The sequence below is a fragment of the Cheilinus undulatus genome, linkage group 11 (genome assembly GCF_018320785.1).
Source record: "Cheilinus undulatus linkage group 11, ASM1832078v1, whole genome shotgun sequence".
NCBI lineage: Eukaryota > Metazoa > Chordata > Actinopteri > Labriformes > Labridae > Cheilinus > Cheilinus undulatus.
This window is the reverse complement of record NC_054875.1, coordinates 10843436-10861288: the sequence shown is the minus strand read 5'-3', so window position 1 is coordinate 10861288 and position 17853 is coordinate 10843436. Positions and strand designations below refer to the sequence as shown.

Below are 17853 nucleotides of genomic sequence, written 5' to 3'. Positions count from 1 at the left end.
TTCATTTAACACTGAAGATGAGGTTTAGAATGTGACGGCATTTACTCTATGGTAGATTAAACTACTAAATGTAACTCCATGGAAGTAATATACAGAAAAAAAACAGCCTTTGACACCAACAAGCACGATAATTCAAAGAATGGGGGAATCATTTCACTCGTACATTTGGCCCGCGCTTTCAACGTCATCACTAATGGACGACGAGCACCATGTAAACAAACTGTTGACGTTATTCTCGTGCGCGACTGATGCTTCAAACTAGCTTTTGTAACGGAGGGAAATACCGCGTTTTGGATCGTGAAATTTAAATATCCCCGTTTGTAATGCGGAATCTACGTATTCTCGAATTATTTAGAAGTGTCTGTTGAATTTATATTTCACGTATCCCTTCTTTAAGGCTGACATCCTTTAGTCTGGCAGTGACAAAAGAAAGATAACTGACAACGAAAGCCGAACTGATGGTCGCCTGAGTCCACGCTAGCTAGCCAAATACAGTTTTATAATTCATTTGACGGTTTTGGGAATTAAAAAGATGACAACTCTGACAAGACAAGACTTGAATTTTGGACAAGGTAAGACGACTGTCAGTCCTAGCTCTGAATTCAATCAGTTTTATGTTTAGTCATTTACATCTGACCTATTTTCTGAGTTATGGCCTAATAACGTGAATACTATGCTTAATCATACGTGCTGGTCTTTTCGGTGTAACAGAACTCGTATCAGAGCCTTATCACCGCCAAATTTCCTTCTGAGTGTTTTAACTGATAAAGATAATATTTGTGGGATGTCTGCATTGATTTAGGTAGGACTGTGTCTTTTTACAAGAATCATCTGAATTCATGAGAGCTCTTCTAATCGGATTTATTCATCTTCAGTGGTCGCTGACATCCTGTGTGAATTCCTGGAGGTTGCCATTCATCTCATCTTATATGTCCGTGAAGTTTATCCCTCTGGAATATTCCAGAAGCGGAAGAAATACAACGTACCTGTTCAGGTAGAATCAGTTAGGTACAGTCAATCATGCCACAGTTTTATATGGCTTGGGTATTCATGCTTTCTAAACTGGATTTGTGTTTTTGGTGTTTATTTACAGATGTCTTGTCACCCAGAGCTGAATCAGTACATCCAAGATACACTTCACTGTATAAAGCCGCTGATTGAGAAGGTAAGACATTATGATAGATATGTGCTGATGTTAATTTGTGAAATATGTTTCCCATCATTCAACCACTGATCATATCCAGCTTGGATCAAAAAAACTCTTACCCTCTGGGTGTCATGACCAGCTAACCCTCAAGGTTCATGTGGCCTTGATTGTGTGGTCTTTATCTTCTACAACTATGATCATCAACTGGCAGCCGGGGGCCAAATCAGGCCTCTCAAAGCTTCTCATCCAGCCCCCAAAAGACTCTGGAATTCATAAATCATGGTTTTTAGGGTATCTTTTGTTTTGATATCTCTATAGCTATCAAATCAACCCCAAAAAAACAATTAATATCAAAATAATTTTTCAGGAATGACCCTTCTTTTTTTTTTTTCAGAAATCCACCTGTCAGCCATCATCTGTAAATAAGATGCACAATAAACATATACTCACCATTCAGATCCTAATTGAATCTGCAGGTTTTTTGTGGCAACTTTTGACTTTAGGCTACTTCGACTTCAGGATACAGCAAGTCTGGCCCTCACAGCATCAAGAGGATCAGACCCTATTGTAGAGAGCATCAACACAGCTCCTGATACAGGCTCTTGTAATATCTGGCATTGACTACTGTAACTCATTACTGGCAGGCCTCCCTGCACATTTAGCCCTCTGCAGAGGATCCAGACCGCAGCTGCATGTCTGGTCTTCACCCCACCCAAGACAGCACACGTCACTCAACTGTTCATCTCTCTACACTGGCCCCCAGTTGCACTTGCACCAAATTCACAATCCTACTCATTGCTTACAAAGCAGTAACTAAAACTGGTCCTGTTTACCTGGAATTCCTCAGTGAGGTCTACACTCCTTCTTGCCTACTATGCTCAGTCAATGAGTTGGTTCTTCCATCAAATCAGGGTCAGTCAGTAGCTGGACTCTTCTCCTCTTCTGTCTTTCAACAGAGGAATGAGTTGCCCAGCTCCATTCGATCTGCCGAGCCCCTTTCTATTTTCAAGAGAAAGCTAAAGACCCAGCTTTTTTCGAGACCACTATGCACTTAGCTAGACGTGATGAGTGAGTCTCAGAGATACAGTCGGCTTGCGCTGTCCCACTCTACTTCTGGGGTTTTATGTCAAGCTCTTTGCGATCCAGCACTCATAAATTTGGACATTATATGTTGGTGAAGACAATTTAATTGATGGTGATGATGAGAGGTCTTGCTTGAATTAATGGTTGTTTCATTGCTGATGTTTATCATTTAAAAAATAAAAAAAAAAAGCTCCTGTACACCATGTACATAGTCTGCAGCACTACATGGCAGCACCTTCATCCAACTGAACTTAACAGCACTTTGTGTCTCTAACTGATGTCGTTTCCTCCTGTATAGATCTTGGCTTGTGTTGTCCTTACTCTCAGATGCATGCCATTTTGGACAAAAGTATCTGCTTACACTGTAACAGTAATAATTGCAAAAGTCCTAATTTTCCTCCACAGAATGATGCAGAGAAGGTGGTTGTTGTCATCATGGACAAAGAGCATCATCCAGTAGAGAGATTCGTGTTTGAGATTTCCCAGCCTACACTGCTTTCCATCAGGTTGCCCCCTTCTTCTCCCTCTTCCTCCTTTTTTTTAATCTAAACATATAAGCAAAAGTATTGTGTGACACGTTTTCACAGTCATCATATCTGTAACAGGTTTTTATTTTGCTGTTACAGCTCGGACACATTACTGTCACATGTGGAGCAGCTGCTGAGGGCGTTCATCCTGAAGATCAGTGTTTGTGATGCTGTTTTAAATAATAACCCACCAGGTAATCCAAGTGTTGATGAAATACATAAATGACAGACAGGCAATTTTCTCCACCAATCATTTTATATTTCTGAAATTTTGATTTGAAGATTAGTGTCTGTGATGCTGTCGTATCACTTCCCAGTCAGGGCCTTTATGTGCAGAGTTGCATGTTCTCCCTGTGCAAGCATGGGTTCTCTCCAGGTACTCCGGCTTCCTCCCACCCCAAAAAAATGCTCATCAAGTTAATTGGTGACTTTAAATTGGCCGTAGGTGTGAATGTGAGCATGCCTGGTTGTTTATCTCTATACGTCAGCCCTGTGATTGATTGGTGACCAGTCCAGGGTGTACCCTCTCTCTCGCCCAATGACAGCTGGAATAGGCTCCAGCCCCCGCCACTCTTAACGGGATAAGCGGTATAGATAATGGATGAATGGATGAATGGATGGAAGTCAAACCTTATTAGACTACAAACAGACAGTGGATCTTGACTGTCTTCTTCTTTAGAAGATATTGTCTCATTTCTCTGGCAAGAAATCATAAGGATAGTGCCTGGCATTATGATACCGCTTTTTGCCTTTATATCAACACGACATGTTACTGAACATGTTCACAGTATCAACAAATAAGTGGTAAATACTGGTGAGCAGAAAAAGAGTATGAAGAAGCTTCAATAGGATCACCATGATTGCACCACTCTCCAGTAGCATCACCACCTCCACTCAAGCACAGCCAGTTAATTTTCCTGGAAATGTCTGTTTACAAAAACAATTCTGGGTGAAGTCAGAGTGGAAAATGAGTCTGCACCCATATGCACTTTCACCGTGAAAATTTAGGGAAAATTTCAGGAGTTTTGTGCATGTGGTAAAAAGGCTGTATATCAATTTGATACCTATTGTTTCTGGGTCCCAGGGTGTTCATTTTCAGTACTAGTTCATACAAGAGATGCTGCTACACGCAACATGGAGAAGGTTCAAGTCATCAAGGTAAGGTTTTGCAGTGTACCACTGCTGATACATGAATAGCACAGCAATATGTAGGGAAAAAATTCTCTTCATGTGTTGTAACACATATGTGCAGGATTTTCCTTGGATAGTCGCTGATGAGCAGGAGGTTCACATGCAGGAGCCAAGACTTATTCCACTGAAGACAATGACGTCTGACATCGTAAAAGTAAGTAGAAACATCCCAATCTAATTATTAGTTCAAACTAATTTTGGACTGAGACTCAAAGAGGAAAAAAGATTCAGTCTAAAATTAGCTTTTAACATGATGACTCTTGTGTTTTTCCTTTTCTTTTACAGATGCAGCTCTATGTTGAAGAAAGAGCCCAGAAAACATAAGTTCTTACTCTGCAGAAACAGACTGGAGCTACAGCTCCATCCTTTCTGTGACACACTTCGAGTCTGAACTGCAGCTCTGCCTATCAGGGCTGAACCAGCCAGAGAATCACATGCATTCTTGTTTAATACATCGAGACAAAGATGTGTAATGTGACCATTAGGTGTAAACACAATACTGCAGTCAGTGTTCGTGGTCGGACTGTTAGTCATGGCTGACATTTCATTAAGAACCAGATCTGACTCAGACTGTGTGCTTCCTCTCTGTATTTGATCCCACGATATTCACATAGACATCAGTGTGGTTTTATTATGTATTGTACTAAACTGCATTCGATGCAGAACTTGTGAAACACAGTGCTCAAATTCATTGATTTCACTGTGGCATAAATTCCCAGGGAAATGCTTAAAATAAGTGTAACATTAGTGGCTGTAAATTCAAATATCTATCGCCAGCAGCTTCTGTCAACCTTTGTTATGTGTTACCCTTTGTTGTAATTTATCATCAGTGTAAATATGTTCTTTGTGTCTCTTTGTAGGCGATTTGTTATTGCTAGTGCTCCCTTGAGGTGTTTCACCTCTGCATGGATGTCTGATGTTTGTTTATACTGCTTTTAAAAAAAGGAAAGGATCTCATTTGTTCTGTTATCCTCATCTCCAACCAGTGCTAATACTCACCTCTACTGTTATGTGGAAAATTCAAGTCTAGATGTTGAACCAACCCGACTTTTACTGCTTGTGATTTTTTTTGTTTGAAAATTGAAACAATGGCAATAAATACATTAAATAAAGCCCCACTTTTACAAATCTTGGTCTTTCCACTGCATATGTTAAACAGTATATTTATAGAAAGACCTCTGAAATAAGCCAGATGTTTTAACTCATTGGAAGTCACTAAGAAGCCGAGTAAAAGAATGCTTTCGATAGAAGTAACTAATTGGATCATGTCCTATTTTGGCCTCTGCCTCTATAATTTTATCAAGGGAGACTTGAACCATTATTTCTTATTCAGTTTTATAAAAGAATAAAAAACAATAGAATTGCTGATGAGACTCCATTGTGATGTCTATGTATCTGAAGGGCTGTTTGGGCCTACAGCAGGATAGGAACTCCTGTGGAGTCTAGACCCTGGTGGCGGTGGTGAATAAGGATGCAGGATATGATGTGGTGTAACCTTCAAAGAGCTGGACCTGGAGATGGATGAGCTGGACAGGAGGTGACTGGGGTTGAGGAGAGTCACACAGATCCATGCTAAAGAAAAGCAGTAGTGATGGGTCATTTGTGAACGAACCGGTTCAAAGAGCTGACTCTTTTATGTGAACAATAAGAGCTGGATCCTCTTAGAAAGCTTTTTATATTTTTATAACTATTGTTATTGTTATTATTATTATTATTTGTAAATGGATTGTGTGTGTGTCTGTGTGTTATTCGGTTGATGAGTAGGAATGATCCTTGACCCCTACCACAGGCACACCTCATGTTTGATGGTGTAACATTAATGTTTTATGTCAGGTGTGTCATACATCCCAACCAGTGAGCAGATTTCACCTGACCCACAAAGTGTGTTGGAGAGACAGTAGATTCTGAAAAATCATTTCATGATATTTTCACAAATTTAAAAAATTGAGCATAATTGGGTTAAAATACCTGCCCAAATATCAACCAGATGTTATAGCATTGCAAAAATTGGCAGGTCAAATGAAGCCAAACAAGTACATGAATGAAGAGTTGTCTGGGAGCTGAAAGAGCCGACTCTTTTTGCTGAGCTCAACTAAATGAGCCGGATCACTGAAAAGAGTCAAAATACCCATCACTAAAAAGCGGACAGCAGTCGATTCAGATTTAGCAGCAAGAAGATGATTGGCTCGTGGAAGTCATATCTAAGTCTGGATAGTTTGATACTTCCTTTTAGATAGATATTTTTTGCTTTATGCCTTTATTTATAGAGAAAGGCATTGGATAGAGTCAGGAATATGGATGAGGGATGCAGGAAAGGAGCCACAGGCCAGATCTGGGGCACAACCAAACCACTAGGCCATCTGCACCCCTGAATGGTGTGATTTTAAGAGTGAATGCCCAAAATCAGCTGATCACCAGGGTAGGGAGTGACAGAAAGAGATTGAGAGTGAGCTACACGAATGAATAAGGAATAGTCTTCCTGGTTTAACAGGGATTAGGCTCATAAACACTGACCAACGTCATGATAAATCACACATCATTGTTTTTGCCTTTCATATTCTGTTGACTTGTTGATGCATGCTTGCATCACTAAAGGCTTTCTGTAACACTGATTAAAAGAGTTTGTAATGATATTTTAGATACAGTTCTATATCTTTATATTTCGTTTAATAAAAATAATGTCCAGCAGTTTGTTCTTAAAGAGATAACATACTATCTGACATTAAATTTTTGTTTGCAATATCAACATGAATATCTTAAAAACTGATAGTGCAGTCTGTCTGCCTATGATGGCCAAACATAACTGTGTCCTCTTGGTCCATCTGTGATCCTTTTGGTACTGGCAGTTTGCTTATTGGCTGCAGCACAATAGCTCTGTTTTTTATAGCACTTCTCATTCATTTGCCCTGTTGGTAATTCTAACCTATGAGTGCATTTTACAACAAATAAACATCACAAATCACAGACAGATGGACTGGTATCCATTCAGTAATTTATTTTGATTTACAGATATGATTTCATCTTTTGATCTGCAAAGAACTCATTCTGCGTTTTTAAGTGTCTTTAACAAACTCGAAGTTCCTCTTCTTTAGGCTACAGCTGTACCCGAATGTTCTTGATCATTTTTTCAGCTGCAAGCAGGGCTGTCAGCATTTATGCATTGAATGCCATGCAATTAAGGTCCATAATTAGTCCATTTGTTTTTTTTTATCAGATGAATCACATGATGCCTTTCAGCATCTGAACCAGCGCACTCATTAAGCCCAAGCAGCATCTCTCTGCAGCTACAGTGGTGTAGCAGCTTATGTGGATCCTTTGTTATTAAACATTTATTTTGCTGCTCCCTTTTCTTTCAACCCATAAAAAGCTCCCTTTTCACTGGTTAAGTTGATGTCCTAACTTCAATCTGCCCAAAGTTCCCAGAGTTGCTTTCAAAATAAAAGCAGGTCTGTTTTCAAACAGGAAGTCAGTTAACTTTAACAGAGAACAAAAATCCAAAATGAAATAAAAACATCAGTATTACATCTATCCAGGAGAATGTGTTAACTTGGTTGTTCCCCTTTCCTTGTTGTTCTTTTACATGAGTTTCTTCAGTCTGTGGTGAAAATTTATGATGCAAATAATTCCCAGCCTTCAGCAATCTCAAGAAACATACAGCCGGTCAAAGCTATCATAGTTGACTAAAACTAACTAAAAAAACAAAAACTAAAATGTAAAAATAATTCAATAAACTGAAACTAAATAAAAACTAAGCTTTGCAAAAAAAAAATAATAATAACTGAAACTCAATCCTGTGCATGTGAAAGTAACAAAAATGAAATAAAATCAGAGACAAAATCTCCTTAGTTTAAGTCTTTGACAGCACCGTGCTAACCGACATGTACACCCAAGCCTGGAGAGGCTACAACTGCTAGATTTGATTGAAGAAGACTTTAAACAATGGTCATTTTAGGTCTTGGGTTGTATACAAACATTAGAATTGAATCAATAAAATGAAAAGTGAAAGGCCCTTTTGGGTCTCACCCCTGAAAGGTATCCCATATTGCAAAAAATAAATAAATAAATAAATAAAACTAATAAAAACTAAACTAAAACCAAGCATTTTTGCAAAATAAAAACTAAAGTGAACTAACAAACCAGCAGTAAAAACTAATCAAAACTGGTAGAAACTAATCAAAACTAGACTGAAATTTAAACCAAAAGGTAAAAACTAAACAAAAATCAAGACTAATGAAAAACCAAAAAAAAAAACCTATTATAACCTTGCAACCACTTTAATTTTATTTAGTCAAGATTTTATCAGTGAAATGATTTAGTCTTCCTTCTAGACTTCAGAAAACTTAAAAGGGAAGTGGGTATTCTCAGTGTTGCAATAACCTCCATTATCTTGTCATGGCTCGACCGTTGAGGGCCTCTGCTCTGACGACACTGGCGATGACCTTTGGTACGAGACACAGAGCAGGCTGCTGCATGAGCAAAGCTCAACACTGAGGCAATAGAGATAAACAGCTGACACTCCACCCCCGATCAGGAGCTTTACAAAACATGGTTCCTCTGTATTTTTAGCTTTAATTAATATAATTTTTATATTTCCCTCCATAAAGCCAGGGTGGGACAATGTTGTCTTTTATCTGGTCGTTTATACCCACTTCCTACTTCATACCAGAGTGGTTGACTCCAGAAACAAACCCAGTGGATAGTTTACTTCAAGGTGAGCTCATTCATTCATTTTATAAGTAGTTCATTCTATTCAAAGAGGTTTCTGCACTGTAACAGTGTCTATGGTGTGTTACTGCTCATTATTTCTGCTCTGTGAACTGTAGGACTGGTGGGTGCATGTGGGATCTCTGTGCTATGCTCTTTAATGAGAGTGCACTTATTTCTAGAGGAGAGGTAAGTATAGAACCTTAGATATAAACCTGATTTCCAAAAAAGTTGGGATGATGTGTAAAATGTAAATAAAACCACGTTCAATGATTCACAAATTCTTTTGAACCTAATTTCTGTTGAAAACAGCACAAAAACTAGATATTTAATGTTAAAACTGATCAACTTTTTTTAATAGTTAGAATGTTTCATTAGCTTTTATTTTATTTTCCCTTTTAGTTTTTAATTTCATCTTAGGGCTAATTAGTTTTTATTGCTGGTTTGTTAGTCCAGTTTAGTTTGTATTTTGCAAAATGTTTTGTTTTAGTTTCATTTTCAATTCTCTTTTTTTCAGTTAGTCTCCTGGCTTTGGTGTACATGCCAGTCAGTATGCTCATGTCAAAGACCATAACTAATGAGATTTCATTTATTTTATTTTAGTTTATATTAGTTAGCTTTAGAAGCACTCAGTAAATGTCTATTTGACTTTCATTTTTTTCTTTGTAAAGCTTTTATTTCAATTTCAGTTTCAGTTAACTAAAATTATTTTAGTCAGTTTTAGCTTTAACTATCATCTTGATACACACGTTCTGAATTTGATCCCTGCAATGTGTTCAAAAAAAGTTGGAACAGAGGCAAGAAAGTCTTGGAAAGTTGTGAAATGCTCAGAAATCACCTGGAACATTCCACAGGTGAGTAGGTTAATTGGTAACAGGTGATAGCATTGTGACTGGGTATGAAAGAAGCACATCTGATAGACTCAGGTGTTCATAACAGAGAGATTCTCCATTTTGTGACGAAAAAAACGGTGTAAACAGCTCCAACAGTCCAACAGTTTATGAACAACCTTTCCCAGCATTCGGTAACCCACAACAACAATAACATCAAACACCGATAACATCATTCAAAGTATCTGGAGAAATAAGCGGCAAGGTCTAGAACCAGTACTGAATACCTGTAACATCCGAACCCTTGTGCAGCACTGCATTAAAAAATGGCATCTTTCTGTGATGGAAATTACAGCGTGGGCTCAGGAATATTTAGGAAAACCATGAACACACCATCACAGGTTGTTGTTGCATCTACAAATATAATTTAAGATCTACCATAGAAAGTGAAAGCCACGGATCAACATCATCCAGAGGTGTCAACTTCTCTAGGCCAAAGCTCATCTGAGATGGACTGAGTGGAAGTGGTCCAATGAGTCCACATTTCAGATTGTTTTTGGAGATAATGGCCTTGGAGTCCTCGAGACTAAAGAGGAAAGGGGACCATCAAGACTGTTATCAATGCAAAGTTCAAAAGCCAGCATCAGTGATGGTGTGGGGGTGTGTTAGTGCCCATGGCATGGGTTACTAGCACATCAGTGAAGGCACCATTGATACTGAGAGGTATATCCAAGTTTTGGAGCAACATATGCTTCTAGCGACTTCTTTTTCAGAGATGCCCATGCTTATTTCAGCAGGACAATGCTAAGCCACATTCGGTATGAGTTTCAGTCAAAGAGTACTTGTACTAGACTGGCCTGCATACAAACCAGACTTTTCTCCTCTTAAAAATGTATTGTTCATTATAAGTGCAACTTGCAGAAACAGAACCTCTGCACTGTTGAGCAACTTAAGATGTGCATCAAACAAGAATGGGAAAGAATTTCATTCGGTATTTCAAAAATAGGTGTCCCCAGATGTTAAAAGAGTGATATGAGAGGAAAAAGTGATGTAACACAGTGGTAAACATGCTCCTGTCCCAACTTTTTTGGAAAATGTTGCAGGAATCAAATGTAGAATTTGTGTTTATTTCCAAAAAGCACAAAAGTTTAGCCATCTGAACTTTAAATATCTTGTCTTTGTGCTACATTCAGTTGAGCACAGGTTGAACAGGTTTGCAAATCACTGCATTCTGTTTTCGTTCACATTTTACACAGTGTCCCAACTTCTCTGGAAATTGGGTCTGCACATCTGAATTTGGAGTGAAGTTAACCAGTTTGCAAAATATCAAGTTTTCCCAACTCTCATAAAAGCATCAGCATCTAAATGACTGCAGGTCATTGTTGTGCCTTCTAAATTTTTGTTTGTTCGTTTGTTTTTGTTTTCTCAACAGCTGGAGTGACAAAAATGATAAAGAATCGAATCAAGAGAAACGTAATTATAGAGGAAAAAGTAAACCTGGGCTAGCAGGGATGCTACACTTCTTCTTTGTGACTGGGATACTGGCTGTGATCGGCTCTCGTGTTTCATCCTTGGTGGTGTTAGAATTCTGTCTTCGAGGGATCTCTGGATGGGTTACAGCTGGACCAGTAAGAAACCAATTATGTCATAAAAACAGGCATCCACAGTAAAGGCCAACATGCATTTAAAAAAAAAAAGATTCATAATGCATTTCAAAGTAATGTATCTTGTCCCAGAAAGCTTATTGCACCAGCAAGGATAAATCATGTTTCTTGTCAAAGCAGTTAATCAAACCTTCCATTACAAAGTGCCCATCTTCTGTTATAATTCATCTATCACTTTGTTAATTTCCTCCTTTATTCCCTAGGAGTCGAGGAAATTTCTCCAGCAGCTGTTGGTCCAAAGCCAGTTCTCTCTCGGCTGTGCACTGAGCTGCAGTTTGTACTTCCTCCACGAGGGGGCGTCCCAGCGCTGGCTATGTCTGCTCCTGGCAGCAGCACTCAGCTGGTACCTGGCCAGACAGGCCACTCTGCTGCTGCACCATGTCCTGGCTCTGTATAAGCTCCACAGCTCACAGCGCTACTGCGGCATCTGCATCGGTCTCCTGACATCAGGCCGCTGTCTGCTGCCCATGCTGTGCAGAGCCATGATCATTACCTTCACTGTGGCTGTGGTGGCTGCCATAGCAACCATTAATAAACACTTCCTCTCTGCTACAGAGGCCCTGAGGTTTTGGACGCCGCTGACCATCTGCTACACACTGCTGGTTGTGTACATGCAGGGTGAGAAACATACCAATTACAGAGATGCTGCAATGCATTTATTCCTCCCTAATACCAGACCTGATACCTTGTAGCATTACTGAGTACTTATCCACCACCAGTACAGTGAAAGAGCTATGGATATGATTTTATTCAAGCCTTTATTCTGGGTAAATAATACTCTAAAATGAACAGAAAATAATCCAGACCAACAACCTCAATTCCAAAAAAGTTGGGGCATGATGTGATATGTAAAAAAAAAAAAAAAACAGAATTCAATGATTTGCAAATCTCATACACCCATATTTTTTCCACAATAGAAAATAAACAGCATATCAGACACTGACCCTGAGAAATTTTACCATTTCATGAAAAATATTAGCTCATTTTAAATTTCATAGCAGCAACACATCTCAAAAAAGTAGAGACAGGGGAACAAGAAGGTTGGAAAAGTAAGTGGTACTGATGAAAAACAACTAGAGGAGCACTTTGCAACGAATAAGGTAAACTGGCAACAGGTTAGTAATATGACTGGGTATAAGAGGAGCATTTTAGAGAGGCAGAGTCTCTAAAGAAGTAAAGATGGGCAGGGGTTCACCAGTCTGCAAAAAGCTGCATCAAAAAAATTGGAACAATTTTGGGAAAATGTACCTCAACGTAACATTGGGAAGACTTTACATATCCCAGTATCTACAATACAGTAGTTCAAATCTATAATCAAATGTTATGATCTTTGGGCCCACAAGTGGCACAACATTAAACACAAGCATGATTCTGAACTAGAAATAACTCCATGGGCTCAGGAACACTTCCATAAATCATTGTTGGTCAACACAGTTGGCCGTGCCGTCCACAAATGCAAGTTTAAAACTATATCATGCAGAGAAGAAGCCATAGCATCATCCAGATATGCTGAAGTCTTCTTTGGGCCAAAGCTTACTGAGGTAAAATGGAAAACTGTTCTGTGGTCATATGAATCAAAATCTGAAATTCTTGTTGGAAACCATGAATGCTTTGTCCTGCAGACTACAGAGGAAAGGAACCATCCAGCTTGTTATTATCACACAGTTCAAAAGCATGCATCTCTGATGGTTGCATTAGTACCTATGGCATGGGCAGCTTATACATCTTAAAAAGAACCATCAATGCTGAAAAAGCTTTTAGAGAACATATGCTCCCATCCAGACAATGTCTCTTTCAGGGAAGGCCTTGCATATTTCAGCGAGACAATGCTAATCCATCACAAAAGCCTGGCTTCACAGTAGAAGAGTCTGGGTACTGAACTGCAGTCTAGACCAGTTACCAACAGAATCATTTGGAGCATCATAAAATGAAAAATCTGACTAAGAAGACACAGGCAGCTAGAATGCTACATCAGACAAAAATAGGACAACATTCTTCTCCCAAAACTCCAGCAACTGGTGTCCACATTTCCAAGATGTTTAATAGACTGTTGTCAAAAGAAGAAGGAATGCTACACAATGGTAAACCTGGCCTTGTTCCAACTTTTTTGAGACGTGTTGCTGCCATCGAATTCATACTTTTTCACAAACTACTTTTCATAAAATGGTAAAATGTCTCAGCTTCAACATTTGACATGTTGTTTAATGTCCTATTGTGAATATAATATAGGTTTATGGGATTTACAAATCATCGAATTATTATTTTTTTTTTTTACATTTTAAATGATGCCTCCTCTTGACATCACTTAGTTGCCAGGATCATCAAAGAATTTTGATATTAAACAGCTTCAATCAGTGTTATCTTGGATTATATTAGCTCTCTTCACTCAAATTGCCTTGATTTTTTGTTTGGTTTTTGCTTTTGGCATTAGTTAAAATACACAGAATCAGTCTTTGTTGCTCTCAAACAGCAGTTTCCCGTCGCAGACATAATTTAACCATCATATGCAATCACCGACCACTTCATTAGGTACACCCATTCAAATAATATAACTCAACCACTAACACTGCAGCAACCAGTGCATAGGCATGTAGACATGGTTAGGTGAAGTTCAATCCAAGCATCAGATTGGGGTAGAAAGGTGATTCAAATGACTTTAACCACATTTTTGCGCTCACTCCTGCTGGGCTGATACATATCTCCTACTTCAATCTACCCTAGCACAACTCAAAATTACACCTTCAACAGACCCAGGCTTAGAAAGAGGGTGGGAGAGGCAGAGTTAGGGTGAGGTGCCCTGTCTGGGGCTAGTACTAACCCCCACCAGACTAGGATGATGCTCCACCTCCCTCTTCTACCTATCCTACCATGACTCATAATTATGACCATCACCAGTGAATGGGTGTGAAATGGTAGTGTAACCTGCAATGTAAAAGCACTTTGAGTAGTCAAAGAACTAGAAGAGTCCATTCACCATTTACACTGAAGAAAATATTTTAAGCCCTTCTTCTCAAGCTTGTAGAATATAACATGGTCTGATTTGATTGGCCAGGACTTCATCTAAAATAGTGTTAGCATTTTGAATGAATTAAACGAGAAGAGTTGCTTATTTGAATGTATTGTTTTAAAGGTCACATTTTATGCAAAATACATTTTTTCAGGCTTTTCCTACAAAAATATGTGCCCACGGCCTGTCCACAATTCCCCTAGAATCAGAACCCCCGCCCCCCTAATTCTCCCCCTTTCAGAAAATGTGTGCTCAAACAAGACATTCTCAGCTTTTCCCCTCATGATGTCATGTGGGGGAGTTAGCACCACCCCAGATTCAGTTGGCCCTCCCCGCTTGGAAGAAAATTCCGCCCTCCTTTCCTGAGAGGGGCGGAGTCAGGGGTTGAGATAGACAGCTCAGTAACATTTAAAGCCACAGACACAGAAACAGCTCGTTCTGGGCAGGGCTGAAACAGAGGGTTTTCTAGACATGCAGAAATCCAACACTGGAATGTTTTTTCATTAACGTACTTCACATGCATGTTTTGGGGGCCACTGAGACAATATAAACTTATCTTAAAAGGGTAAAATATGTGACCTTTAACATTGTATGATGTTTACTTTTTCTGGCCCCTTGGGTCTCACCCCTGACAAATATCCAATATTACTAAAAAAACACTAAAACTAGTGAAACTGAACTAAAATAAAGCATTCAGACAAAACAAATATTAACTGAACCAATGAAACAGTATTAAAACAAAGTAAAACTAAACTGAAGTGGAAAACTAAAGGATGAAATGAAATAATAACTGAAAAATCCTAAACTGTAATAAGTTTGCTTTGGTTAATGGTGCCAGTTGAACTGGCCTGATTATCTCACAAACTGCTGATCCACTGATATTTCTAAACACAACCATCTCTAGGGTCTATAGAGAACAGTAGGAAAAATAGAAAATATCCAGCAAATGGCAGTTGTCTTGTTGGCAGAAGTCAGAAGACAATGACCAGACTGGTTTGAGATGACAGTTACTCAAATAGCCACTTGTTACAACCGAGCACCTCAAAGCAGATGCTTTACAGCAATAGAAGACCACAACAGGTTCTGCTCCTTTCAGTTAAGAGCAGACTACTGGAGCTATAATTCACACAGGCTCATAAAAGCTGGACAACGGAAGACTGAAAAAGTGCCCGGTCTGATGAGTTTGTTTTTTCATCCTGCAACGTTTCAATGCTAGAATTAGGTGTAAGCAACACAGTTGTTCCACATTCAGAGTCACTTAAATCCCTTGTCTTGCCCAGTCTGACTCTTGTTTCATGAGATTATTTTGACCATGTCGACATGCTCAGCTGCCATGTGACAGAATTATTAATATAGGCATTTACAAGCAGCTGAACAGGTGTAGCTAATAAAGTGATCACTGAGGATATGATATGTTAACTGTTGTGAATTGGCTCAGTCTATTTGATTGTTCTATGATGGATCCACTAGTTTGGTGCATAGACTTGCATGCTGATATCAGATGCTGCATTCTGGGCTGCACTGAGGCATTTATTAGACTGATATCTGTAGATCATCTCTAATGAAATGGGATCAGTCATATAAAAAATGCTGCAATGCTCATTAGGCACTGATCAATCAAAAGCGTTGTCTCCTCTCCAGCCTGAAGAACATCATTAATTCATCAGTTTGAAGCCTCCCTCTGGTCTCGTCTGACCACTAAAGCATCCATCATTCATTTGAGCATCTTGATCATTTAACACATCAGTAGACATGCCATAAATTAAAACAACACAAATGCATCCTCTAATGTTTCATTTTTGTTCCTGCAGAGGAGCAGCACCGTCTTCCCGGCAGCCAGGCTGTCCTGAACACAGTTATGGTGCGGCTTGGTGGTTTGATGGTCCTGATGCTGACTGTGGGACGCTGGGCTGACGTGTTCCACATCCTGATGTGTTTCCTGGGAGAGGCTAGCTGTCTAATCCCCACCATGGATCTGCTGGATTCAGCATCCTCACAGGTCAGTGAATCTCTCTGGAAGGAGCAAACAGGGCCCGGGAGCACTTTCTGTCCATCGGGAGATCAAAAACTGGGGCAGAAAATCAAAGGGTTCATTAGACCGGGTCCCAAGATGAGACTGAACTTCTCCAACTTGTGTCCCAGGTGGAGGAGGTTTAAGATACCCGAGACAGATTCAGGTCAAAGTAGTCTCTCAAAGTGAGCACTGAGCCTACTTTTCGTTACACTTAGCAGGCCTGGTTGAATTGTTGTTTCAAATAAAAACACAGAGTCCTGATAGTAGGGAAAAACTGCATTAGTGTTTATTGCCTTTCATAAGCAGAATGTATCTAGAGTGCACAGAAATAAAATTGATGAAAATATAATTTCAACAATAGCCTAAGATGTGCATATAAACATGTTTGAATCCTGAACAATAACAGCTTGTTTGAAATATGATTTTAATATTAAACTGAATATTTAGACGCTATTTTGTTGTTTTGACTGTGATCTAAAATGTCTTATGATCTATGTGTTATATATTTCATCATCATATTTATGTTTGCTCATATAGGATGAAGAAGACTATACAGACTATGTAAAAAGGGAGAGACGGAGACCACGAGTGCAAGAGAAGCCCCATCAGAGCTAGCTGATAACTACTACTTTTAAATGGCACTTACAGCAAAACTTTAAGTTTTATGTTGGTCCAAATGTCTGCTTCTATTTTCAGAATGTCACATATTTTTCATTAAAAAAGTCCAATAAGCATGGGTCATTCTACAGAGACATTATTTTTCTAACACTTTAACTCATCCCACATTATTACATAACATATTGGCTTCATGGATTTGCATAAATTATCTTTTTTGTATGTTTTTAAAGATAGCAGTCACCATATGGTTGTCACTGGTGTTACCACACCCCAATAGCAATATTAAAGAGTTTTAATGAAAAATGATATCTCAGTCTATTTAGCATATGTAGTCAGACTCACAGAAGGATGATGGGAGTGCAAAAACAGGAGATTCTCTTTTATTAATTGTGTGAATCCTAGTTTGGAGTGTTTCTTAATTATAGAGGTTTGTTGTTACAGCCATGACTTTGCTATAAAAATTTTTAAAAATTGAGAGATGGTCATAAAAATGTTAAGAGACAGTCCTTTAAATCGTAATCCTTTTGTTTGTAACCAAATTCAATGAATGTGTCATTATTTTCATACCAAAAGTGAAGTGACTTCAGTCAAACATTCCTTATTCTTCAAATGTATTGACTAAACCTAGTTCAAAAAGTGAGTACATTTGTGTTTGGTAGATTATTTCTTTGTCATAACAATGCTTCTTGGCAATAAATCTTATACTCTTTGAAAGCCTGTTTATTTCGCTTTTAAATGGTTTCATATTTGTAAGGAACATGCATTTGTAGGATGAGCAGCAGAGCTGAGTATGTGGGTTGCACCCATGATAAAATGGCCAGATTTTCTCTGCCAATGCCAAACAGTTTATTCTGCCTTTCACTCTTGTTTGGTGGAGTGGATGATTAAAGTCTAAAGGAACAAGACAAATTGGAAATTTAACATTTTTTCATTTAACAAACAGGAGCCCCAGTAGCGTGTGGAAGAACCATACACAGCAACAACAACCTAGATGGCATCCCATTCAACCAGCATTTGTCACAAGCCAGCCAGTGTGGTTGTGTTGGTCACTCTGGCACGAACAGCACG

The 17853-nt window shown here is 38.9% G+C and overlaps 2 protein-coding genes across 3 annotated transcripts; both read left to right on the top strand.

Annotated features, from left to right (window-relative positions):
* The first annotated feature begins 240 nt into the window (after positions 1-240).
* Positions 241-5179, top strand: mad2l2 (mitotic arrest deficient 2 like 2). Of its 2 annotated transcripts, none has more exons than XM_041798467.1 (8): positions 241-572; positions 876-1003; positions 1094-1165; positions 2636-2736; positions 2857-2951; positions 3842-3915; positions 4010-4102; positions 4234-5179. In XM_041798467.1, the coding sequence occupies exons 1-8, from the start codon at positions 533-535 to the stop codon at positions 4270-4272; spliced, it is 642 nt and encodes a 213-aa protein (XP_041654401.1). In that variant the 5' UTR covers positions 241-532; the 3' UTR covers positions 4273-5179. The 2 variants fall into 2 exon arrangements, with proteins under 2 accessions (XP_041654401.1, XP_041654402.1); XM_041798468.1 differs by having other exon boundaries at positions 876-994; positions 4234-5167.
* Positions 5180-8445: 3266 nt separating this feature from the next.
* tmem82 (transmembrane protein 82) lies at positions 8446-16901 on the top strand. Its single transcript, XM_041798548.1, has 6 exons — positions 8446-8659; positions 8772-8841; positions 10915-11110; positions 11350-11764; positions 15965-16152; positions 16705-16901. Exons 1-6 carry the CDS (start codon positions 8566-8568, stop codon positions 16780-16782), a joined length of 1041 nt encoding a protein of 346 aa, XP_041654482.1. The 5' UTR covers positions 8446-8565; the 3' UTR covers positions 16783-16901.
* The last annotated feature ends 952 nt before the right edge of the window (positions 16902-17853 follow it).

Coding starts and splice junctions, on each gene's coding strand:
- mad2l2 (XM_041798467.1), top strand. CDS start 533: ATGACAACTCTGACAAGACAAGACTTGAATTTTGGACAAG. Junction 2,737..2,856: donor CCTACACTGCTTTCCATCAG/GTTGCCCCCTTC, acceptor TTGCTGTTACAG/CTCGGACACATTACTGTCAC. Junction 4,103..4,233: donor TGACGTCTGACATCGTAAAA/GTAAGTAGAAAC, acceptor TTTCTTTTACAG/ATGCAGCTCTATGTTGAAGA.
- tmem82 (XM_041798548.1), top strand. CDS start 8,566: ATGTTGTCTTTTATCTGGTCGTTTATACCCACTTCCTACTTCATACCA. Junction 11,111..11,349: donor GATGGGTTACAGCTGGACCA/GTAAGAAACCAA, acceptor TTTATTCCCTAG/GAGTCGAGGAAATTTCTCCA. Junction 11,765..15,964: donor GCTGGTTGTGTACATGCAGG/GTGAGAAACATA, acceptor TTGTTCCTGCAG/AGGAGCAGCACCGTCTTCCC.